This window comes from Sturnus vulgaris, chromosome 14 (assembly GCF_052056855.1).
Source record: "Sturnus vulgaris isolate bStuVul1 chromosome 14, bStuVul1.hap1, whole genome shotgun sequence".
Classification (NCBI taxonomy): Eukaryota; Metazoa; Chordata; class Aves; order Passeriformes; family Sturnidae; genus Sturnus; species Sturnus vulgaris.
In genome coordinates this window covers 13,068,582-13,094,198 of record NC_142256.1, presented here as the reverse complement: position 1 = coordinate 13,094,198, position 25,617 = coordinate 13,068,582, and the positions used below count along the sequence as shown (strand labels likewise).

General features: G+C 39.2%; 1 protein-coding gene across 2 annotated transcripts in view; it reads left to right on the top strand.

Annotated features, from left to right (window-relative positions):
* KLHL13 (kelch like family member 13) overlaps positions 1–25,617 on the top strand; it is a 79,862-nt gene that overhangs the window by 5,664 nt on the left and 48,581 nt on the right. Inside the window, exons 2-3 of one of the 2 annotated variants that reach the window (XM_014887173.2) lie at positions 4,553–4,617; positions 11,924–11,982. In XM_014887173.2, coding sequence (XP_014742659.1) covers positions 11,963–11,982 — 20 coding nt within the window. In that variant the 5' untranslated portion in view covers positions 4,553–4,617; positions 11,924–11,962. The remainder of the gene's footprint in view (positions 1–4,552; positions 4,618–11,923; positions 11,983–25,617) is intronic. The other variant, XM_014887157.2, reaches the window with a different exon arrangement.

Below are 25,617 nucleotides of genomic sequence, written 5' to 3'. Positions count from 1 at the left end.
GATGCTGGGGATGAAGCATCAAACTCGGCTCAGCAGGACCAGGGCATTGCTCCCACTTCGAACTTGTCATGTTTCCAGATGCCTTTAAAGAGCTCTTCCTGGGATTGCTGGTCTCCAATTAGCTTTCCATCTGTGAGGAAGTTGAATGATCCATGTAACACTTAAATTCATGTCCTCAGATAAACACTTATATTAAAGCAGAAATTCTACACCAGATGAAGGAAGGGGTAAAACCTTTTCTCAATTCTAGAGGATTCAAACACAGCCCTGTGTCCTGCTGACAGATACCTGGCTTTTGAAGGGAGCCAAGAGGGTGAAATGAGTTTCTCTTCTGCTTTGTCGACTTTTGGCTTCTCAGTGCCTGACTCTCAACCAGTTTCAGTGCTACAAAACACATGGTTCTGGGCAAGTTTATGGCTGCCCACAGTTTTTGAATAGAATTGAGGAAGTGAGTAGCACATCCGTTATTTAAAGAAAGCTGCGAGCGGCACTAGAATCCTACACACGTGGGCATGTGTTCTGTATATATATATATATTAGGGGTTTTTTTAGAAGCTGTTTATCCACCATGGTGCCAGAATTATAGACTTGTGTTAATAGTCTCTGCCTACCACAACCCCCCAACATCATCTTTCAGCTCAGTGTTAGTGAGTAACTTTTTAAGTAGTAGCAACTATGTTACAAAATATATGTGAGGTTGTATTGCTGACACTTATTAGCAACTCTATTTTATTGCTTGTTTATATTGGATGCTTTTAACAGTAACAGTTTTGCTCTCTTAAATGTTGAATATATAATATAGCAATGATTTTATGGTTAGAAATTTAATCTGGGCTCTTGTGTTTGCTGTTCTAAGCAAAGCTTGTTTTTATACAGTGGAATTAAGGTATTTCCACCAGGGTGTATGTCCTATGAGACATACAAACAAAACACTTTGCAAGCTTACACGTTGAAGCTGGAAATTAGGAATTAAGCTACAAAAGAATTGAAGGATATCTCTAGATAAGTCAGCAATATTGAATTTACCAGGTTGCTTGAGCTGCCTTACACTTCTCCCTTGGTGGCTCTGCGAATCTGACCAGTCTCTTGTGGTTGCTCACATTTGTCATGGGAAAGTAAATGTGCCAGCATTCACTGTCTCTGTTCCTTATTAGGCTTGGGCAGTACCAAACACTGACATCTATAATGACAAGAGGACTATTGTGGGGAGTTTCATGATTCAAGTGAGGCTTGGTACTGTATTTTACCCGAGTCTGAGCGTTTTCTCCTTAATGTCCAAACTGAGTTCTGTTATTTAAATGATAAGAGTAATGAGATCATTTTATCACTTGTCTTGGGGTTGGTAGAAGTGTTGTTAACTCATCACTTATCTCAAGTGATGTTGGTGGTACCACTTGCTACAAGAGAGCCTGGCTTTTTGCTCAACTTTTTCAGGAATGGTTTGGTACCTTGTCATAATGTAAATTTTGATATATGGAGGAGTTTGCTGTAAAGCTCTCAATGAACCATGGCACATCTCCTCTAGCATTTCCCTTTAGCAAGAAGGTAGGGACTCTGAGATTTTGTGTTCCTACTTCAATTCCTTTTTTTCATAGTTTTCTCGCTGGTGTGTCTACCTCATGATAATTAAGAGCCACAGTGATGCACCAAGACCTTGTTGTGATAGTGCCTCCCATGTGCAGAACAAAAAGGCAGTTTCTGTTCCCAAATATTGCTATGCTGCTGTAGATTTTCTTTCACTGGTTATTTTTCTGGTGTTTGGTGGGGTTGGGTACAACTGTATAAAGGGACGGTTATCATTGTTGGCAACACCTAAATAAGTAGTCCAGCCTGTGGTAACATTTCATTTTTCTCTTTCTTGTAGCCTTGAGGCCATGTGATGGACTTGACCAGCATCTTGTGCCTTCCTCCAAGGGCAGGGGTTTGTCTGAAGTGTTATTGTAGGTGCTCACATGGCTGTCCTGGCTCATGGAGCTCCAAGTTCTGTCTTTTCTGAGAGAAAGAGCTGAGCAGATGTGCACTAGACTTGCCTTCCTCTTAAAATTGATTTCTTCAGTGATGATGAGTGTGCCAAATGCCCTGGCTTCTTTTGGGATGACAGCAGGGATTTCTTGTCTGCTGCTGGCTTTCTCTTGCTGTTGGCTATCATTCCTAGTTTGTTGGAGGAGAAAATATTTCAATAAAGGGGTTATAAACTTTACCTCTGGCAGCTTAGACATTTATGTGAGCTCTTCTGCAGAACGTCAACCAAAATAAGCTGGAGTGGTTTAAACAGCCTAAATAATCACTCTTTGTATTGGCTGATCCTGAGTAAATAGGTTAGAAAGTACTTAAGAGCAGCTCAGCTGGAGCCTTATGGCAGAGAGCAGTGACAAGCAGCCAAGGGTGCTGAGCTCTTCCATGGCACAGCTGTTCCTAGAGGAGGAGATCCAAACCCAGGGCAGAGGTTCACAAGCTCAAGGGCTGCTTGGAGGCAGAAATGTGGCTTCTCCCTGCAAATAACCCTGTGATTACAGCTGAAATAAGAAAATCCCACTTCATCATCCTTATGGGGAATGAGTGTACTTTCTGGTTAGGCTGTAATGATCTGCTGGTGTGGAGTGAAAAAGTGATTTAATTTAGACATATTTCATGTGGAAGCAAGGGATAGCAATGCTGGCACCCTTCTGGTGGTGCTGCCAGGTGCCATGTGGTGTGGGGCTGCTGTGCAGCAGTGTCTTGTATTCCCCATGTGAGTACAGAAGAGTCCATGCTATGGTTGTAACCAGCTCCCACTACTAGTTCCGATCATTTATTCATTAGTAAAATTAATGGTAGGAGGGAGTTGGGCTGGAAAAGTGAATGTGCAAGATAAGAGGTTGCACGACAACACTTTTCAGTCCTAAATAAGGAGTCAGGAATAAATAATGACAGAAAAATAAATGGGAGGAGGAAAAAATGAATGGGCCAGAGGAGAAAATGCTGTCTTTGTATTGACTTTATTGTTTTAGTGCCATCCCAGATGTGTCTAACAAGTCTGACGTTGTTTGAGATTTTCATTAGTAAGGGCCTCTCACAAGGCCCTGCAGTGTAACACTCGTGTGTGTCACTGGAGCAGCCTGACACGGCTCTGCCATCCTGCAGGTTGGGCAAAATGTGCTCATAGGGCATGGGGGAAGCTGGATCTTACTCCTGTTTTAAAGGCAGTAAGAAACCACCAGAAACTACTTTCTAACTTCATGTCTTTCTGACCACCTTCACCAAAGCAAACTGTGTTAGAGGCTTCTTGATGCATTGTGTGTGTCATTCCTGACACAATGGCATTTTAGTTCTGGAGCTCAAGTCATTCTGATTGCTGCCATCCATAGCTGCACATATATAAAAGCAAAATAATTTGACACATTTTAAGGAGGAGAATCAATAGCTTCATGAAATAAGACTGCCATAGCCTCTTGTTTTCAGGTAAACCCTTAGTTTTGGTTAAGAAGTTTAAATGTCTAGTAGTGCTTCTGATCCATTATTATTGGTTAACCTGCACTTTCCTATGTGATTTTGTTGTTAGTATTGCTTTATTGTTTTAACTGGATGAATAACTTGGTTGGCAAGGGCTTGTAATTTTAAAATATACTGTTCATTCATTGATTTATAGAAGTGACCCTCACTAACTGGTGCTAACAGTGTGAGAATATGGGTTGCCAAATGCAATGTTTTCATTCTTTTATTTTCTGAGAGGAAATGCAGAGGAAACGAAAGCCAGCAGCATTATTGCCAGCATTTCTTCACTCTGCTTTACGCTAGAATGAATTAAAAAAAAATTAATGCCCGTGCAGATAACAGCACTGCTGATTGCTCCTTGTGTTTTGGGGTAGCTGCTTGCTGTTTTCCTTTCCAGTTGGTTGTGCTACATTTTCAGCACTAAAAAGAAATGCAGGGTCTCCTCCTAAATCCCTCTATCCCATTGTTCAGGACTGTAAGATGACTTTTCACTGTAACTTTGTGCTGTTTCAGCTCTGCTGTGACTGGTGCTCTCTGTGCAAGCCCAGCCAGAGTTTCCTGCTTCCTGCTGTGGAAACAGCTGCTGGGGGGAATTTGTGAGAAGGGGGCTTGGCTTGGGATCACACTGCAAGGTATTACTTCTGTTAGGACTTCTGTACCTCCTGTGGCTTGTATTCATTTAGTGATTGACATGAAATGATGGCTGTGATTCTGAGACAGTGACTGCCTGAGTAGCTTCAAAGCAAAAATTACTTTTTTCTTTCTGTGCTACTGCTGAAAATGATTTTTATGTGGAGCTGTGATCTTGTGGGATTCTGTATGAAATATTCCATACACATGGAAAAGAGCAGGATGCCACAGATTTTTAGTAAGTTATGTGAACTTTCCCTTCAGGCAAGAACCGAGGCTATCCAATTTTCCACTCACACCAGAGACAGAACTCAAAGGGCTGCAGAAGCCAATAAGTTAACTCTGTGGGAGATGCTCTATCCTGCAGTTCTTTAACATAACATCTACAGTGAATAATAGTGTGCAAACGTGTGTGACAATTTTTTTCTCTTCCCAAACCTTGTTCTAGATGTCAAAATTTACCTGGACTACTTGGGAATGGCGAAACATAGCCCTGGGATCCTGCCATGAACAGTAAGAAAGTTGAGATACTTTGTGTATGCAAATAATTTTCTTTTAGTGACTAAACCCCAGTGAAACCATTCCTGTTCAATTAACACAACCAGGCAACACATAGTGTAGCTTGGTGTGGAGGTGCTCCCAGCTTTCCAGATGTAAAGAGGCAGCACAGTAAGGTCAGAGGGGTGGATCAGCAGAGGAGCATTCTTTGGGAAACTGTAGTGGAGAAGTCTCTGCAGTCAGTATGGCACTGGAGGTGGGAAGCTGCTATGGGTGGTGCATTAGGAAATTACTGAGGTGGTAGCTGAAGGATGCTTTCCTGTAATGTGTAATTAAATTGTGAGACTCCATTGTTACCTGGTGTATAATTATAGCAAGACTCCATTGTCATGGGATATCTTGAGTGCAAATTAGATTGAAATGTGATTAGACAAATCAGTGGAAGAAAAAAAGTGAATTTTGAAGTGCTCAAGGCTCCATTCCAGATGCAGTTTGTGGGAGGAAATCCCTAAAATCCTGGTAGAGGGAAGCTGCCAGAAGACAGTGTTCTTTCACTGACACTTCTCCTGAATCGACTGCTGTTAAACAGGTAGCCTGACTGATTAGGTCTTCAGTCTGAGCTTTCCTGTCTGACTTTTGTGTGGTGCTTTTCTTAAATGAAACTTAATGTGTGACAGAGGTTGATTAAACAGTTCATGTAGCCAAGAAAGCAAGATAGCTTTAAAGATATTCTTGAGTATTGATCAAAATATCCAGATATTTTTGTGTCGTTGGTAGCCTGAGACTTCCTAGTTTGAAGGATATGTAAATATTCATGTATGTACATGCTCTGTATTCTTTACATAGCCTTTTCCAGATGTTGCAGTAGACATACTTAAATTAACATATTGAAAATTATTCTGATTAATTTTTCTGGTACAAAATAGACAACTTGAGAGACTGGTGTGGGTGAGTAACACGTTCGTAAAGTGTCAACACTGTCTGCAGAAAATTTGCACAATTTGTCAGCCTTCACTGGGACAGAAATTAGGCTTTTGTATTGTTACGTACAATAATTTGGGTAAAGTCCATTGGAAATGTACATCTCTTGAAAACTGCTGTAATCTAAACTCTTCACAGCAGTGTAAATACTTATGCATTACGCAAATGTTCAAACGAAAAAATGTTATTTTCTTTTGTAGGACTCTGATCATGTCATGTTTAATTCTTTTGTGGGAGCAGTTTTTTCCCAAGGGCTTTCAAAAGCTGGTTTATATACTGGAGATGTTAGGCACTGCTAATATCCTGAAAATATCAGGATTCTCTTTTGATGAACAAACTATAATTGTTAAATTCTTGTAGAGAAAATCACAGAGCCTTATGTTCTTTATTGGGAAAGCTGATAAAGACACAGGAAGCTTAGTGCTTTGTACAAAGTAGGGTATGTAACTCAAGCAGATTCTGCTAAGACTGATTACTTTTGGCTTTCTGAGAAGTTTGTTCAGCCTACCTGAAAAAGATAAATGTATGCATTTCTAGAATATTAAATAGCCTTGAAATCTTTCCAGAATGCAGCTAAAGCTTCAGTTTACTTTTTCTGATTGTGGATTGACTGAGCTAACAATTTAAGCTGTGCTTCTCAAAGGTAAAACATTGCTTCATTTTGAGCTGTCTTATTTAGTGAATTCACTGTTTGAGAGGTTGGGACATCTAGAATGATCCTGTTTTTTTTGGTTTTTTTCTGTTCCCTGCCAATCAGTTATCTAAAGGTTCTGTGGCTTCTCTTCTGGCTTTTCTTTCAAGGTGGTTGTTGGAGCCAAAAAAAGCTGGACTGTTATACTAGTGTTCAAGGTCCTTATGTTTGGGAGGTTCTTAATGTCCATTTCTAGCACGAGTATCATCAGAAATCCAAATCTCATTTTGCTTTTAATGCTGTTGTGTTAGAAAACATCCATGTGCTAAATCCACTAACTAAAGCTGAACCAAGATGTGAAGTGCATCTTACTCAGCTCTCAGGCCATTTGTTAGGCTTATGATAAGGCAGTGAGTGATGGGAGCTGTGTTGTGCTCTGGGTACATTTCTGACCTAGTGTGTCTTGAATTGCCAGTTCAGTGTTTGTGCAGTTTCAAATAAAATAAAGGAAAACTTTATTTAGAAAGAAAAGAAAACTAATGCCTCTAAGTTGATCTGCAGCCTGATGTAGATATGTTCCCTTAGCTTCCACCTTCACCCATAACAGCACTGCAAAATTTGTAAGCTTGCTGACAGTGATTGGTGTTGGAAATCATACTGACTGACTTGATCTAGGAGCATTTTTCTCAGGCCTTTATTTGCATATGTAGATTTTTCTTCTCCCAAGGATGTAGGTAAAGGACATTGCTGATGGCAGTAACAGCAGGTGGGAAGGCTTGGAGTTCAGTGGAAAGTGATTCCAAGGTGGCTTGTTGTAAGGATACTTGAATGGTAGCAGTAAGGAAATACCAAGGATTCAACTTCTCAGTGATGCAGGTGGTTCTGATAGTCTGGTATGTGATATAGAACAGGGTGCCAAAAGGTTTTACAGCAGAAAATGGGAAAATGGGCTTTAATGTTCTGAGCTTTTTTTGCTTTTATTGCCAGATATCGTGTACTGGCTATCCAGGAGTCACTTGTGAAGACTGGAAGATTTCAGTCTGCTGAAGTGTATGTGCATTGTTTTACTAGGAAGCTTCACAGCCTTTTACTTCCTGTTTTTACCATTTGTTTCCAGTCTGATGTGAACTGGCCTTTTCATTAACACTTCCAGAATAGTGGTTGGTAGCTCTAAATCAGTGACACAGCCTGTCCAGAGCAGAATTCCTGGCAAATGGAAGCAATCCATGGAGGGTAAGACTCCTAGCTTTGTACTGTCACCACTCTTGGGAGACAATGATTAAAAACCTTCCTCCAGTCATAAGCACAGAGGCAGAAGGTCACTTTGCCTTTAGGAGAGGGGTGGCATGGAAGCTGCTCTGTTGTCTGGACACAGGCAAACAGCAGGAGTTATGGGCATTGTCACTGGTGGGGGCCTGCTCTGCCTTGTGGCTGTAGGAGCTGCAGTAGGAGGACAACAGCATTTTGGGCAGCTGCCACTGACAGACCATCCAGGAGCTGTGCACAGCTCTGAACAATGCTTGGAGCTGCAGCTGGGGATGACAAGAGGGTACAGATGTTTGAGCCAAGGGCAGAAGGGACAGAGCAGTGCTGCTGTCCAGGAACAGAGCTGATGTGAACCCAGGCGAGTCACTGACCTGTCAGCTCATTGTGGCTCTGGCAGGGAGCTGGCTTGTTTCACGCTTGCTTTCTTGTGTTTTGGGGCACTGGTCCCTGCTGCATCCCTGTCCCCTCCCTGTGCTGGCATCTTAGACTCACTGTCACTGCAGTGTGTCATCTGCAGCCTGTTCCTTGTCCCCCTCTCTTTGGTCCCAGGCTGGGATTGCTGTGTGGGAAGATGATCTTATTAGGGCTCAAGGAAATGGGAGAGAAGTCCATTCATTCCTTGGGACTGGATCATGCTATGCTGTAATTGCTGAAGCTCCCAGTGTTGTGAGTATAATTTAAGGGCATCCAACCTAGGTCTGTTTGGCTTAGCACAGCTATTCAGTATAACACAGCATTTTGTTCTTGCCTATGGTGCCATTTTAAACTGCAGATGTTTCACTTAGGTGTGATTTATACATGGTGTATTAATGACTCGATCTGCTTCAGGGAACTGTTTTCTCTTTCTATGTGAGTGAAATACTATACCAAGAAGCTTAGGGTTTTGTAATACTTGAAGTATTACTGAGGACTTCTAAGCTTGTGTGAGCATGCTGAAGCTTGTTTTATTTTGTGTTCCTAAAATAGGTTGAATAGCATTTTTATCAAATATATTTTTAGAGTACATGAATGAAGGCCATTCTGTAACTGCAGTTGACAAGCATGTTAGCACTGCTTTTGGTGGGTAAGACTTCTTCACAATTGCAAAATTTCTATTAGGATAAGATCTGTTCTGCTACCTAGAGTTGTATTTCAACTGTTGGCTTCCTTTCTGACACTGAGTTTTTCAATGTGCAGGACTTTGCCTGACTGAAGCTAATAGGTAGCTTCAGTTGTATTTTCTGTAGTCTATAATATGGGATTTCTTTTGTGTCTGGACTCGATTTTTATGGAAAATGTTTAAGTACTTATATACTTCTGGTTTGTGGGTGGAAGTTAGTAAATTATTCTACTTGGTAATGATTATCAGGTGATAGTTGATATCAGTTAATGCTGCTCTTGAGTAAAGCAACTCTGATGCCTGTTATAAAGGCTGTGCTATTCTCCAGAAATGTGTACAAAGTTCATGCTGACAGCTGCCTGCATTGGGCTGGTCTGTATCGGACTTCTAAGATGATAATGCTTCTTTAGGCATATATTCTCTGTATTTAGAGAGAGATTCTCTTATTATTACTTATTTAGAGATTAAAGCCATTCTTTTAAGAGTGTAGTTCAATGTCAGATTTAATCAGTTGCTGTAGGAAGGGGCAGTGGTGCCTCCTTCTCTCTTTGCACAGTGATGCTGGGGGATTTGTGGCATCTCCCTGTCCCTCTGGTGGGGGACAGCACTGGCTGTGCTGACACTGCTTGTCCCCTGTTGCTGTTTGCTGTTGGCTTGTGCAGCTGAGTGGTTTGGTCCAGCACAAGGTAGGCCAGTGGTAGTTGGGTGAAACTAAGTGACATGGGACTGTGGCCCTCAGTAGTGTTCCCAAGTGAGATTTCAGCCTCTTGCTCCTTTGGATTTCAGGAGCACTCTGTTTTTCAGCAGTTGTTTTTTGTTAGTTTTTGATTCAGGCTGTCTGTTGTGCTGGAGAAAGGACTGTGTTACCACTGTAGGTCAGGCTCAATCCCAGCATCTGCTTTGGCATTTCTGAGAATCATTTAAAACCAACTTGCCTGCTGTAGGAATTATGTTTGCTGAGGTCTGACCTCTGACCCGACAAGTGCTCCTCATGTTCCCTGGGTGCTCACGTTTGTCCCTGAGGCTTGTTCATTTAATGGCTTCCTAGACTGTGGCCTGCACACTTTGTCACCCCTTGGCATGTCTTGTGTCACTAATTTGCTGTTGTTTCTGAAGACCTGGCTGTAACTGATACAAGTAACCTGCATAAACAGTGTACACTATCAATCCTGAATAATCTAGAGTTTCCTGACAGATGAATTACAGGCATAAAAATAAGTTTCACAGAGTGTCCATCATGTGAGTTGCATTCAGTGGCATATGAAAATGCATGTAGTGTTTTTGCTTCATGGAATTGAAATTAGAATTAGTTTAACTTCTCAGGAATTCTCAACAATTTTACATGGGTCTCAACCACACCTCTTTTAAATTGTCTTCCTGTGTTCAGGCTGAAATGGCTAGAACAAATGTAATGCTTTAGATAGGAAATGAATCCTTATTCATTGATATAGTACTTCTTTTTGTGTTTCTGAAAGAAGGATGGCAAAATATAACAACAGCTATGAGAGCAAACCCTGCAAACCAGAGACCTCAGGACCTTGCACAGTAGTGAGAAATTCAGCTCCTGGCAGTGGGGTGCAAGTTTGTGCTGGTGGTCAAATTTGTCCTTTCTGTGGCAGAGGTATAAGCAGAGGCGTGAATTTCTGATATTTATCAAAATTCATAGAATCAACACTGATGATGATAGAAGATCTATTGTTAAAGATGAAAGTTAACTAAAATTTTTGAGTATGAAAAGTTCTAATTTAACATGGAATTTTTTTGATCCCTTCATACTGTTGTGTAATATATTGGTCTCCTTAGAGAAGCCTTTGTAATGTCCACAAGATGGTAAAACAAGGACTGAGACTTAAGCACCCATCCTAATTGCACATCCTAACCACACTGCACATCACATAGAACTTCACAAATAACAGAGTAATGGTGGTAGGAGAACAGCTCCGGTATGTGGCACTTTCTGAATGCTAGTTGTGTGATGGAGGATGGATAAAACTCATCCTATTTACTCAGCAGACTTCTTTAACAGAGGCAAACCTAAAGTTCATTTGAAATAAGAGGATGTTCTGAGGCATAGCAACACCAAGAGTTAAGACCCACTTTATTCTGCCAGCTGCTGTAGTATCAGTAGGAGGGAGTGGGCAAGTTAGGTGGTGTTAAACAATTCTGTTTGATGCTGTCTCAGTTGTGGCATGTTTAAAGTATTGCAAAGCACACAATGAATTTATAATTCATGTTTACAAATACTGTGTACTTTTTCTTTCCACTAAATGTCTACGTCTGCTTTAGCAAAATAAGATTTTAGATAGGCTCTTAAATTAGGAGAGCTTGTGTCTATTCTCTGAAGTCAAGGTGTTATTTGTCATGGTACAGAGCAGTTGAAGGGGAGAGGATGATTTGCAGAAGCTTTTATTTTCTGTTATATATAAACTGCCCCCTGTGACCTTACCTAAAAATTTGCTTTTGTATCTTAAAAGTATTGACTAAGAAAAAGGAATTTCTTCTTTGGGCTGTGAATTAATAGCAAATTGCTTTAAAGAAATACTCAATGCATACAGCTACTAAGTTTTTATTATTCAGTTATGTTTATGAATGTAAAATATATAAAAGACCAAAAATCTGAAGTGTGTGTCTTTTCAGGGGTATTGAATAGATTATATTTTGCAATGTTTGCTAGTAAATAAATGTCAGCAAATAGAAATGTTACAACGTTTTCACTGTTCCTTCAAGTGGAGGTGTGATTTCACAAGCCAGGATATAGTCTGTAGTCTTTCATTTTGGTTAAAAGCTGTAAGATACCATACTCTTGAGACAAAAAGAGAAAAGGAGTTTGTTTATCAACTGTATTAGATCTTAGAAATGGAAGTCATTAAGATTTTGGCCTCTTCTATACAAATTAATGTGATTACGTCTTGCTTATAAGAAATTTGAGCTGTTTCTCTCTCTCTCTTAAAAGGTGGCTTTAATGAGTCACAGCTTCCATTTTAGTAAATTGTTCATGGGATAGGCAGGCTCAGGAACAACTGGGTTAAACCAAGAGATTATTTGAAAAATCTAGGGCATGTGCTCTCTGTTCACTTGATTAGTTTTCATAATTCATCCTTGTTTCCACAGCAAAGAGCAGCCTAATGCATGCAAACAAGAAGCACTTTTCTTGCTTTTGTGCTCCTTCATCTCTGTAATTTTACCAGAGAAAGTGAGTGAAATGGGGAAACAGATAGATTATACTTGAAAGTTTGGAACAAATCTTGGTTTGTTTTGTGAAAATCCATGGGATTGGAGAGCCAGGTGCTCTTTGGGGATGTGTGTCTGTGACTCTGCTTCAGTTCTTTTCTGTTTGACTACAGGTGCATGAAGAACAGAGGAGATATTTCCGCTTATCAGAGATGATGTGGAGAGACTCTTTGTGAGTAACTGACGTGTGTTTTCTAAAAAGCCCAAAATGTTAATGTGGGAATTAATTTTTTAAAAATTCTCTAACTTAAAATAACTGTGCCATTTGTCTAACATTTTCATTTGGGTCTGGAAAGCTGTGAGTGTGGACCCCTTCATGGGAACTATGGACAAAGCTCATTGTTGAAGGAAAGAGCTGGAGGACAGAGCAATGTATGGTTTCATAAGTGATTAACCACAGTGCTTTAGTGTCTCTAGTGATCAGTCTACAAAGGTTTTTACTGTTGACTGCTGAAAGTGTTCTAGACAGCAGTAAAAACCCCTGATATGGTGGGTATGGGGAACCTCTAACAGGGTTAACTTGTTACTTGCAGAAGCTTATTCTGCATGTCAGATTCTTAACACTTTATTGCCCTTGTTCTGTTTTCTACTGGAAGTTGCTATATCTGCTGTAAGGATGATGGGAATTGTAGCAGTCAGTAGAAGCTTTCCTGAAAGTTTTCAGTTCTTGTCTGCTGGAATAAACAGTACTCTGGGATCAGGCAGCTAAACCACACTCCTAAAATATTACAGGAAAGGAAGAACTTCCATGGTGGAATATAACAGCACCTAAATAAGTACTTAAAGGATTTGCTTTTGTGGAGACAAGGTCGTTTTTAGAGAGCACAATTAGGTGATGCAATGTCTTATTTTTCAGATGGATTCCATAAAAATGCTGTACTTTTAGTGCTGTAGGCTCCTCAGCCAGCTCATTCCTTTGGAGTAATTAGTCCCAGTGTTTCCTTTTTTTTGCCAGATTTCCAGTAACAGTTGTGAATTAAAGCAGCATGTTATTTTAGGATTTTCCATTATAGTCTTTGTGCTCATTTTTTTTTTTTTTGTCTAAGTATAATATGAGTAATGTGGTCTTGAGTGCTTTCTTTTAAACCATAAACTTTGATACTCTGGAACTGCTGCTTTGTTCTAATGATAATTATCTAGGAGAACGGTGCCTTTGTGGACAACTCCAGTGCTTTTCTTGGCAAGGAAGAGCTCAAATTAGAACTGCTCTTACCTCAGGCACCTTGATTTCTAAGTTTTCTGATGTTTGTAGCATTAAAGCTACACAGTGAAAATTTTTTCTTTGTTCTTTTCTTAAATTGAAGAAAAATCCTTTTATTACAATAAAGTAGTAATTGCGTCAATTCCTAGGCAGGAACCAGTTTGGATTCCTACATGTGATTTGCCTTTCTTGTTTCCTAGATCTTAGAGAAAGGTTAAATGGTTTTTAGACTTCCCTCTTCCTGGAGCCTTATGATATTTTCATAGATACGGTTTTATGATTTGTTTAGTAACTAATCTAAAAGAAGTCACTATTGCTTAATGTCCTCATTCTGGTTTGGCATCTGCAAATGGTGCCTGATTTGAAAGCCTATCTTGCTTTCACTCAAGAGAAAATCAGCTTAAAGATAATGTTGGCTTGTAGTCATCTTTCCCTTGGCTTCTTCCAGGCACTGCTTGCTGGTTCAGGAAGGCTGTGTGAGGATTTCTTTATAACAATCTCCTGGCCAGATGCTGGATTCTTTATGAAGCAGCAGGAGAAATCCTTGTCCTGACCCAGCTGACTTGCCCAGGAGATAGTGTTGATTTGATTTACTCTGTTATGTTGAGATCTCTTGTGGACAAAGTCTGTGAAGTCTTAGATGCATTTGGCTGAGTAGCAATGATAATATGCAGTATTTTTCATTATTCCATTATTTTAAAAATCACTTTAATATAATCTGCTTAATAAAATTGGAACTTGATCGATTTTAAAAAATTCTTAAACAAGACATTTAGGTATAAATGTTCCAATTATTAGTCTATATATCTTGAAGTGTTCTGATGGTGATGACAATATTGACAATACATACATTTTTCCTGGAGCTTATTTACAAATATTGGCTATATTTTTAGTGAGGTCATTTTCAGAAAAGGCTTTCTATAAAATAGGCAGCAGTTATTTTGTGAGACTAGCATTTAATTTGTACAGATGGTTGCTGTTAAGGATCTTTCAGTTGCACAGCAATCAGCTTTTCATGGTCTTCAGCACTGGGCTGGGTGAGGTTGTGCTCTGATACTTGAGTAGATGAGGCTCACAGCCAATGACATCCACCATGAAGAGTGTTTTGGGATTTGCCTACATTAATTCTCCTCTGTGTCAGCATTAGTAGCTGCAATAACAGATAACAGTTCTGTTAGGTCTTACAGGGTTAGTGCAAGGGTGTGAATATGTGTAAAATAGAATGGCATAAGTTGAGAATTGAATTTAGTTTTTGGTGCAGGATGGAGCTGAAGGAACTGTTTCCTTTTCCATTTCTGTATGATCATAACCTTGGCATTAAGCTTTATTCTGTAATATCTTGAGAAGTTTATGGGCTTGCTTTTTGCCTGTTGCCATTGTTCTTTTTGATGATTATTACTCTGTACTTGATGTGTAGAATTTCTGGTGAAAAATGGAAAAACATTTCACCTTTTGAATGCTAAAAGGGTTTAAAGTGCTTGAAATATACAGTGCAGCTTAGTCCATTAAATTAAAAAGTAGCTTTGCTAATGAAGAGCACATGTCCAATAAAAGTTTTCTCATTTTCATGTAGTATTGACTCCAAAATTAATAAACTTCAGAAATAATAATTCTTTAGTGTAGTGGATAATATTTAATATGAAGTTCAACCAAAATGCAGACATGCACAGCATTCCTGCTGCTGATGTTTCTTCTGGACAGGCTGATTGGGGGTTCCTCGTTCTCCTTGACATCTGCCCATTTCTGAGTGAGTCTAATTTGTACAATAGTAAAAGGTACTTGAGCTGTGCCCTTGGTAGTCAGTAGATCAGGGGTGTATGTGACAGGTTGGACACTGAAGGGTTATGCTGTATCTAAGCTATTCAGTTTCCTCATGAATGAGCTAATTAATATGTTCTGTTGGCCTTTCCTCTCTATAACCACATAAAGCTTTATACTCTTAAAATAATTGACAGTCAGCAGCTGGTTTCATACCAGAATTTTTTTCACTTGCTAATGAAGAAAAGGTGGGATCCAAATGTCATGGTCCTGTTGTCTTTGTGGAGACAATACAGGCTTTTCTTTCACTTTGCTGGATTTCTTATGTACAGTTTTTTTCCTTACATGCAATACTTATCTAATCAACCTTTTGTCAGCAGAGTTTATTTCATCACTGTGGATTTATTAAGTGTAGATGATGATGAATGAGCTTTAATATGCTGAAGTTGTAGCCACAGGTGACTTAGATCAGGGAAAGGCTTTATGAGTGTTGGAAAATGCAGATGAAATGCAAGTCCTTTAGAGAATACCAAAGAGATGGGAAATCTCTAAATTCACAAACATTTTAAGAACACTTCTAAATTAAATTGATTAGGTGCTATTGGGCCAGCTAATAATAATAGTTTGATTAATTTCACCCTAGATATGTGGGTTTAAATTTGATTAATTATGCAAATCCAGGCATGAAAAAGTTGATCATCTGATTTAAAATTCAGAAGAATGTTTAAGACAGTATTTTAATACACATACCTCAGCATTGTAAAAATTCTGCTTTCTGCTACTTTATGTTCAGTGCAGTAGTTTAAGGCTGTCTTTGCACAAATCCCTGACCTGAGGTCATCTGCTGCTTGTAGAAATGGGGGAGTTTCAGGTGCCTGCCCCATTCGAGGTGAGGTGTTAGTGGGAAGAGCTTCTGTCCCTGCTCTGAGGCTGCAGCAGACTGAGCCATTCACTAAGGCACGGGATGGAAGCAGTGTCATCTTCTAGGCATTAATATGGACAGAAAAGCCCATTTGGAACAGGTAAACTTTAGAAATAATGTACAAAGAGAGGAGAGGCTTCAGATGACTTGTGGCAGACATGAGATAGTGGATTAAAATTTTGTAAAAGTGTCTTCCAGCTATGTATTGTCAACATCACCCCTAATGTATTAACAGACAGATCTGCTTTTAAACTTAAGTTACATAAATCTTTATGTAAAATGCAACCCTGTTTGCTTTGCAATTTTACAATGACTCTGGTATTGTCAGACTTGTCCCTCTTGGAGTTCAGTTTAGGAATTGGCCCCTCACTGCCAAGACAGGGATTGACCTGAGAGCCAAGATGCCCGGTGTACATAGGCAGTGAAATAATCCTGTTTAGCTTGGGAGCACAGAAGCACAGTTGTGTTCCTGCAAATGTTATGCAGAGGTCAGAATTGCTGAATAGTTTTGAGATTATAGATTAGATTTCATTAAGACTGTAGAAGGGTTTTCCTTTCTCCAAGTAACAGCACAAGGGGTTTATTTTGCTGCTGTACAATGTCTTATTAAAGGTTGCAGTGGCTATGCAGTGGAGCAGCTTGTATTCTGATTTGGTACAGGAGTCCTTCTGAGTGCTTTTGGGAAGTGTTTTAGGGAGGTGAGGGCAAAGCAAGAAATCTTTTGGAGCTTTAGTCTCTGCACACTGGTAATGTGTCCTTTGCTGGGTTGCCTCCTGCTTGTCAGGGTGTATTTTTCACAAACCAGGTGTTTATGCTGCTTTAGAGTGCTCTCTATGCTGTACAAGCTAATTTTGCAGTAGAATGGTTTACATAAAACAAGAATTACTTGCACTGATTTAAAATATGGTTTTGTATTACGGTGTTCATTGTAGTGAATCCTGTTCCATTAGTCTCACTTCCTTTTTAGTGTATGTGGCTTACCTGAAATTCACTGCTTGTAAATGGCATTTCAGGAAGTCTGAACTGATCCAACACATGCTTGCTTTGCCTACAGCTGAATTTTGATGAACTCTTCAGTGCAATACGAAGTGTGTTGGTCTTTTATATTAACAAAGCTTTCTTAAAATTTAATCTCTGGATAGTTTTGCGCGATTTATTAAAAAATGCTTTCGCTTCAAGGAGCCTGAACTGAATAGTTTTGCTGTTCATTTTTATTTTTTTCTTTTTGTAATAGGGAACAGTGTTGTAGTATTTTCAGTTAAAGAGAAAAATCCATGGGAAATATTTTTTCAAGTGTTGTGATTCCCTCTTCAATCCTAGCTCCTAAGCAACTCTGACTCAACAGATGTTGCATGTGGGTATTTGCAGCTGGATCAGAATAGCCTCTAATGGAAAAGTGTGAGTCTCTGCTGTTACTGTGTTAGCAGAGTGCTCTGCAGTCAGCTTGCACCCCTCAGCATAGTTAGATTTGGTGGCTTCTGATCAAAGATAACCAAGTTTTGGTGGCTTTTGATCAAAGATAACCATGTTTTGTAATGGAGTTGCAAGATGCAAAATGTTACCTTAACAATTGCTGCTTAATTGCACTTTTAGTGCTGTGCCAGCCTGGAGCTCCCAATTGTTCCTCTAAGAGCTTGTGGATTGTCTGGGCATCTGTGGAAAATCAACTTGAGTGCCTAAGCAGTGATAGTTGCCATATATCATCACTCTGTGCCATTGCCAGCTTGGTGTTGTGTTGAAGGAGAAGTTTTTGCTGCTTCTTCTTTTCTGCGGCCTTTGTGCATTAGGGGTCCCCTGGAAGAGAACACAGAAGTGTTTGTTGGATGCTTTGCCAAAGGTTGATCTAATTGAGGGGGGAAAAGTGTTGCAAAACCAGCAAATATGAGCCCTGAAGGGCATCAGAAAGCAGCTTTTCATGCTGGATGTGGTGAGAGAAGCAGGAGCATTGGATGGATGTGCTGTAGTGAATTAATGTGGCTGAAGAGACAAGGCACGGAGACAGTTGAGTAGTTTCAAAGATCAGGAAATGTGGGGCTTGTCAGAAGCCAGAACAATTTAATTTTGTGAAAGATGGATTTTACCTGACCAGATAACAAGGCAGAAAAGGCTGCATCTTGAAGATGTTGTAAAAAGTTTTGGGAAAAAATGGTTATCTATTTGCTAGTAACTCTTTATACCTGCAACATACACTTCTAGAAGATGGCTTTTTCCCAGTTTGTCCTAACTGATGACATAAATTGATTAAAAATAATTTAGCAATGTAACTGCATTTATTGAAGGCCCTTGCTGGTCTGAATGTGCAAATTTTTTAGAGAAACAGCACCCTTCATGTTTCCTATGTCTTCACTTTCATGCCAAGGGACAGGATCCTGCAAACAAAACATTCTTTCTTTAGTGCTCCCAGCAAACAAATTACCGATCAGGCAAAATTGCACATCCCTAGTGATGTACTACTGCTAGCAAGATAAAAGACATCAGTAAAGATCTGTCCAGAAATCAAGGTAGCATGTGGGTAGAAGAGAAGAAATTAGAAGATGATTTTGATGTAAATGCTGTCACTTTCACCCAAGGCTTTATAATATTAAAATGTCTGAAAATCTAGTCCAGCTTTTGAATCTCATTTTAATTCTTCATGCTTTGTTGGCAAAGAGAAAAACTAGTGAAGTTTGGTAGATTTTTTTTCCTTTTTTATAATACAGAATATTTTCATTGTCTGGAATGCTTTGTGGTGACAAAAATGACTTAATATTGATTTTCATTGGAAAGTAATTTCGTTCTTAACATGTTTTCAAGAGAGATTTTTGATGAGAAAATGTGATAAGTGTATCGTTGTGAAGGGAACAATTCCTATCTTTTCTACAAGTACATTTTAGGTATTGGAAACTTGTGATTAGATGTGATTCTGTGTTTTAGAATGTCTCACCTGTTTTGTGGCTTTCTGTGATGTAGGTTTTTTTTGAAACCACAAGAATTAATTTATTATAGTAAACAAGAGATGGACTCCACAGGTCTTTAGCAGTTATTTAATGCAGATTTGATCACTTAACAGAAATTCTAGCAACCTTATTTCAGTTTCTTGAAATTAAGTCCTTACTTAAAACATCATTGTTCCTTTATAACATGAACATAGAAGCTATAGCATTGTTTATATTATCTTGTGCTGGATTTTGCACACCCATAATGGTAGTTTGGCTGATCTGTTTAATTTATGTTGGAGAGACTGGGTTAATTCTTTCAAAGAAACAAGAAAAATAATTATTTTTGTAGTGCAGTATGTTTCTGTAGAAAATTTGAGCTGCATGCTCAAATTTACTGTTTTTCATGCATTTTGCAGTTGAATAGGGACATCATACTTAAATGGAAAAGGTAAGATTAGCAGTCTTAAGTTTATGATGAAATGTGCTGCTGGCAGGAGTTTCTGACACTACTTTGTAAAGGAACTTTACATCCTGACATCCTGTCAGGAGTGATAGTTTTGATTTAGTGTTTGTCTGAGAAAGTGACAGGGATCCATCATGTGCCTTTCTTCACCACTGTGTGAAATGTAACAGCCTGGCTATGGGTGTTTCAGTATGTTGGTAGGATTTATTTTCCTTTATAGGTGATTGAATATATTACTGCAGCAAGAGGCATCATTCATGACTAGGATTTTCTGTTAATGCCATTTAAGACTTCCACTTTTTTTTTTCCTTTGGATTGCTGATGGCATTTTAAACCCTTCATTTAACTAGATTAATGTTAACTGTTTTGAGCATTCATCTTAAGAATAAATGCTCAATTATTTCTGTTCCAAGGCATGTATTAACATTAAGCAACCTTCTTTTAGCAAGTTTAGACTGAAGAAATCTTAATAGTTTCTGTATTTGACTGAATGACTGATTTTGTGTACTTTTGTCTCAGTCTAAACAGATAATTCATAGGACAGCAGTTTAAATTACTGAAGTTATGTTTTGGCAGTAGCTAAATAAGCTTGAAGAATGACCAAACTCGTTGGTATGCTGCTCACTGCTACCGGGGGGATTTTCCCTTACATGTTTGATCTTGGTTTAGAAGCAATGGATTTTCTGCCCTTTTCCCCCCCCAAAACAGGCACACAAGTGCCTTTTGTCTGCTGGATGCATTTATGGTGACTTGAGAATATTCAGTCTCAAGTTTCACTTTTCAGACTTGCACTCTGAGTGCACACAACCTCTTAGCAGTATTTTGGTCAGTCATATTTCTGCTTAGTGTGAAAAACGTTTCTTTAATGAATAATTTTGTGAAATTGAAGAAAAAAGTTATAAAAGCTTTCCTTAGAGCAGAGTTCTTATGTACATGTTCTCTCCATCTCTGACAGCTTCCAGTCTCTAGTAATCCCAACCAGTACCTACTCAATTCTATTTCCTTCAAGTTATTATTTTGTATTTCATTTTATTTAGCAGTCATCTGTGTTCATAGCAGTGATGTTACAAGTACTTTGTCCTTACTAGGTTCATGATTTTGTCATTTGTTCCCAGGCATGTGCACTTGAATACTTTAGAAGTCCATTGCCATTCAAAATGTGAATGTTGGCATTGCCATGTGAAGCCTTTCTAAATATATTCATGTAAGAATTAAAATTAGAAGATAAAGAACTAGAAAAAATTCAGTGTGGTTTTTTTTTTTTTTAAGGAGATGACAAACTTCTTACCTTATTTATTGGACACTTGTTTTTGTTACATCTGGTCTCAGTATGGTGTGTATGACAGTGTTTATGCTTGTTAAGAGGGAAAAGGTTTCTTCATCTTAGTGGAAGAATTAACCTCTTCAGTAAAAAGATTTTCTCCAGTAAATGCTTTTAGGTCTCCAAATAACCTTTGTTGTTAATCAATCACTAAAATGACCTAAGGATTAGTAGAGTGAATACTCACAGCTTTAGTGTTGACTCGAATTAAAAGAAAATATCTGTAATATTTTTCAGGATAGGCTAGGTAAAAGTAATGTTTTCTTTGTGATGGAATATTTTTGATGAAAAAGCAAAAGTTTCTCTTCTGTGACTAGAAATTAATGTGCAGGCTTAATGAATATATTGAAACTTGACACAGGTGTACTCCTGTTAATTTTTTTTTTCATGAAGAAAGAGCAGTGATTCAAAGCAGAAACGTTCTGTTGCATATTCAAAAGCTGGATTTTAGTTCAGGTATGTTTCTGGATTAAATGCAGTTCAGTTTCCTCTAGACAAGGCTGTGGGTCCTGCCATCTGCCCAATGCAGCTTTAGTGCATGGTTTGTAAGGCAGTGCCTTTTGCACATGCCCTGTTTGCAACTTGAACTTCATGTGGGAGGCAGAGAGATGTGGATCTGAAAGAGTTCATATTTCATTCAAGGGAGGTCAACTGCTGCTTTCAATGGGACAGATGAGCTTGCAAACTGCCCTGGCTGCTTGGAAGGTCTGGCTGGCTTGTAGGATGTTCCACATACTGTAAGCAGGTTTTCTCTGGAAAGCTCTGACTTTGCAAAGTTCTCCATCTGATGACACCTGTTATGAGTGTAGTGTAATCTCATGCTGATTGTCACTTTCCCTTTTGTTTCCTCTCTCTGTCTTTTGTCACTCGGGAGGGTGTCTGCTGGTTATAGTTGTTCTCCTGATGAGTGGTGGTTGTAGGGTTACGAGTAGTTGTTTCCCTGCTCTGTTTGCTGTTTATTTGAATGCATCAAGTTTTAACCAAAGCAACTTTATGCTTATGGTAAGGTGCTTTAAAATCCTAGCTCTAGAATAATCTACTCACATAGTGTGTATAGCATTGTCCCTTTGAGAGAGAGTATGGTGTTTGTTTGTCTACACGTAATTCATTGATTGTGACCTTATATTTAAGCTGTGTGTATCGTTTTTGGGTACAGACTGGCAAAAAAGAAGTGTCCCTTTCTTTATGGTAACCGCATAATTGGGTGCTTCCTACATTTAAAACCAATGAAAGAACCCACACCGCACCCCAAAACAACTGCAGGATATGTCTATTTTTGCCTTATTTGAACAGAAACTCCCCCCCCACCTGAACACAAAAACCCCCTAGCACTAGAAAACTCAACCAATCAAAAATCTCCTACGTGTACATTGCACTCTTTTTTTTTTTAGATTTTTTTTTTTATTTTTTATGCTAGAGGTGTTCTACCTGTGTATTAGAGGTGTTCCTGTGTGCAGCTTGGTAATACATTTCCCATTATTCCATTGCCATTGGACATCTGGGATATCTCTGACTCAGGCTGCCATTCACTTGGATGCAGAATCAGTCATATCTTGGAAAATAATCACACAGTGGTGGAGACTGTACTGGAAAAACTGTCTTGCTTGTTTTCACTGTATGGGCAGATCAGTTTTGCATCTGAAACTGATCTGTTTTAATGAGTTGCACTTTGAGCTTGCTAACTTTGTTAAGGACATCTTGTGATAATGAGGAGTGTTGGGTTATATTTGCATTAATGTTCTGTTCTGGAGAATGAAAGTTGAAGCAATGATTAAGTTTTCATGTGATCTTCAGAGGTATTATACAGGTATCCTGCAGGACCAGTGAAAGCTGTTCAGGGAGCAGCTCAGTTTTTCAAAGTGTGTTCAACAGCCTGGTGACTTCCAATCTCGTAAATAAACACACTAAAATCCAGACATCAGTATAATTCCTGTGGATAATAGCAAATTTAGCAACTGAAGATAACAGTGCATTGTTTAAGTATCCATGTCTGTCACAGAAAACCTTCAGCTATAACTACTGCTGTTCTGCCTTGTCACATTATTGTGTGTATATTTATGCCTGACCTTCCTATGGCATTGCTGAAACTTGAGCATCTTGCTAATCTCCTTCCATTTTCCCAAGCTGGGTTATCATATCCAGCTCCATCATGCTGGATTCCAAACGTTTTCAGCATGCAACTACCCTGTCCCAAATTCCTGAATTCTGCTTTCATTCTTCTGCTCCAGCTCACCTGTTACAGGGAGGTTGAATCCAAGCTGACAGCTGGGTAGGTGGAGGTGGATCAACCAAGGATCCGGGAGGAAACTTAATTTGAAGTGAATGTGTTAAATCTTCAGATGGTCTCATTTTGCTTCTGTTGTCCCAAAGAGCACAGAGGTCACGTATCAACAAATCAGCAAGTCCCTCAGAAGCCCAGCTGGACAAGGAGCAAAGCCGTGTTTGCTGCTGCTTAAATTGATGTGACTTGAGTGAGTCAGAGCAATGTGAGAGTGAAGTGGAACATGAGAGCTGAAGCAGAGGAGTTTGCAGGCTTTGTGAAGCTGCTCTCTCCCTGCTGGAGCAGCATCTTTGCCTTTGTCTGCGTTCCTCTTTGCTCTCACAGCCAGGTTTTCTCCTCTCTAGTTCTGTCTCCCGATAATTAGAGTGCCAATGTGACTGTTCAGTTCTCTTTTTGGATAATTAGAGCTCGGCCCATACAGCAAACTACATGGTTGTCTGTGTTGGGCTTTGCTCAGGGCCTTTGCCAGGACATCCCTGGTCTGTCATTGGGAACAGGAAATCCTTTTCATTGCTGTTCTGCAGTGGGGTGTGGCAACTCGGCTGATGAGGAGTAATTATGTGATGCTGCTGGCTTGATGTGCAGTGGGAGCAGCCATCCCTGTGCTGCACATGCTTCAGGAGTAATGAGCAGCCATGCTGGAGAACAGGAATGGCCTTGTTCTCCAGGCAGTTAACTGGGTTAGAAAACTGATGCACAACTCGGGAGCAAAGAGGGGGAGAAGAGTAAATGAACTGAATCACATCACTGGAATTTGCTGTGAAAAAGAATTGTGCACTCAACACCAGAAAGCTAAGGCTCAATAATTTTACTTAATTTTAATTCTGCCCTTTGGATTCTGTAGGCTTTTATCAGATTAGAGCCCTGAAGTAAAAGCTTAGTCACACTGTGCCTTGTGTGTTGTTCTAGGGTGTTGATAAAAAACAATTATAAATAGGCTGCTTATCTACAAGTTCTGTATTTAGTTATTTTACACCCAGGTGCCTGACACAATGACTGAAAATTCTGAAAAACTTCTTAACTATTTATTGAATGTAAAATATAATTGAATGTATTGAATTTAAAATACTTGGTAGTCTTCAAATAGGTATTTTCCTTTTAATAAATCAGTCTTTGATTAGTGCCACCTGCACATCTCCTCTTCTCTAGTAAAAAAATAAATCCCTGAATGGACATTTATTTCAAGATCTAGCAAAATTTTGTCACGTTTTAGAAATTTCTCCCCAGCAGCTGCTTTTTGGACAGCAAGGTGTTGGCAGTTTGCTTATATTCCTACTTTAGTGAAGGACTCAAACAGAAGAAGGTATGTTTATGCATGTTGTTGCTTGATTCAGGACATGAGCCAGAATATAAGTTCACGGAAATTTGATGAGAAGCATTAAAGAAAGAACTGCCTTCAGTAACAGTGTTTATGTAAAACTCCTGGGTTGATAGTTGCTGTAACTGTTGGTTTCCCTGCAGAGGTTTATTATTCATGGAACAGTTTTCAGTATTTACAGAAACTCTTGTGGCAAATGTTCATCTTATCTTAAGCTACCAACTGCATTTTGCTTTGAGTTCAGTACTGACCCTACTGAATAAATATCTGGTTTGCTGCCCTGCCTTCTTCCCTTCCTAATCTGGCTGCTGTATCCTGTGCTTTTGGAGTAGTGCATGTTTGTCTCAGCAGAGATTTCCCACATGCCCCAGAATTAATCTTGCCTTCTTTTCATGTATTTAGTGTATGCTGTTCAAAGGCCTCCAAAGCTTCAGCTCTCAAGGACTTTAGTGTCATAAAAGTACTGAGTTCCTTTGAGATTGCCTTTGAATCTCTAGACATCAACTCTGCTTTCAGTGTAAGGTTTGAAATTTAGAATCAGTGTTCCAAGTGAGTGAAGAAATGCTTTGGTAAATTGCAGAAATCTACTCAGTTCCAGTTCTAAATGTCTGTAGATACGTGGGGAGGCAGTAGCAGGTCATGTTTGACTGATGTTAGTGCATGGCTTTTAAAAAAATTATTTTAACAGTTGGTTATGTGGAATTATGGCACTGCATTTTCCTGGCAATGCTTTGTGCAATATGCAGCAAGACTTTGTTCAGGTGGTTGCAGTCACATTCTGCCTGGTCTGAGTTAACTCTCATGATTCTCCCGAAGTATTATTGTGCAACTTTGCTGTTACATTAGTTCTTTCAGGCAAATAAGATGTTGTTTACAGCATGACTTATGGTGTTGCTTATGATGAAAATCATGTTTTGTATTTCTCGTGGTGTGTGTATACCCTCCTGTGTATTATCTTCTGTCTTGTGTGGGCAAAATCGTAATTTCACCATCTCCAGAAAAATTAAACTGCCGAATTTCAGAATGAGTAAAATACACTGTACTTGGCAGAAAAGGTCAAAGCAAAGCTTTGATTAATATAAGTTTTGCTTTGTTTAGAGATCCAGAAAATGATTATACCATGGGACACATACTGCAGAGTTGAGTAAACATGGCTGAAAGAATATGCAGAGGTTTGTGGGAAAGTGTGATGAGCAAGGGGGCACACAAATAGATGTTATTGTGTTTCAGCTCTCTGACGTTGTTCCTGCTGTTTGTGCATTAGTGTCTGAGCATGGTCTTGAGTTTGTCTGATTCCTACACCAAACTTCCAAATTCTGTTCTAAATTCATATGGTTAAACTTTGTAGTTCAAAGTTACAGTGCAAATGATAGTCGGAAATACCTGCTATCTGTGTCAGAGGTTGTCTAAGATTGGAGAATCACTAAAGATTTGCTTGTCTTGTGAGGGGTTGTGAGGTATCAATTGACACACTTTGGAGTCAGTTATCCACTTAATTTGTTATGTTATTTCATACTTAATTCTACGCCTTCTTTCTTCCTTCACTGAAGCTTTCTCCGCTTCAGAAACTGTTGCTGGGAATTTGACACCTAGAAACAGTTTTATGCTGAATGCATAGGTTGGAA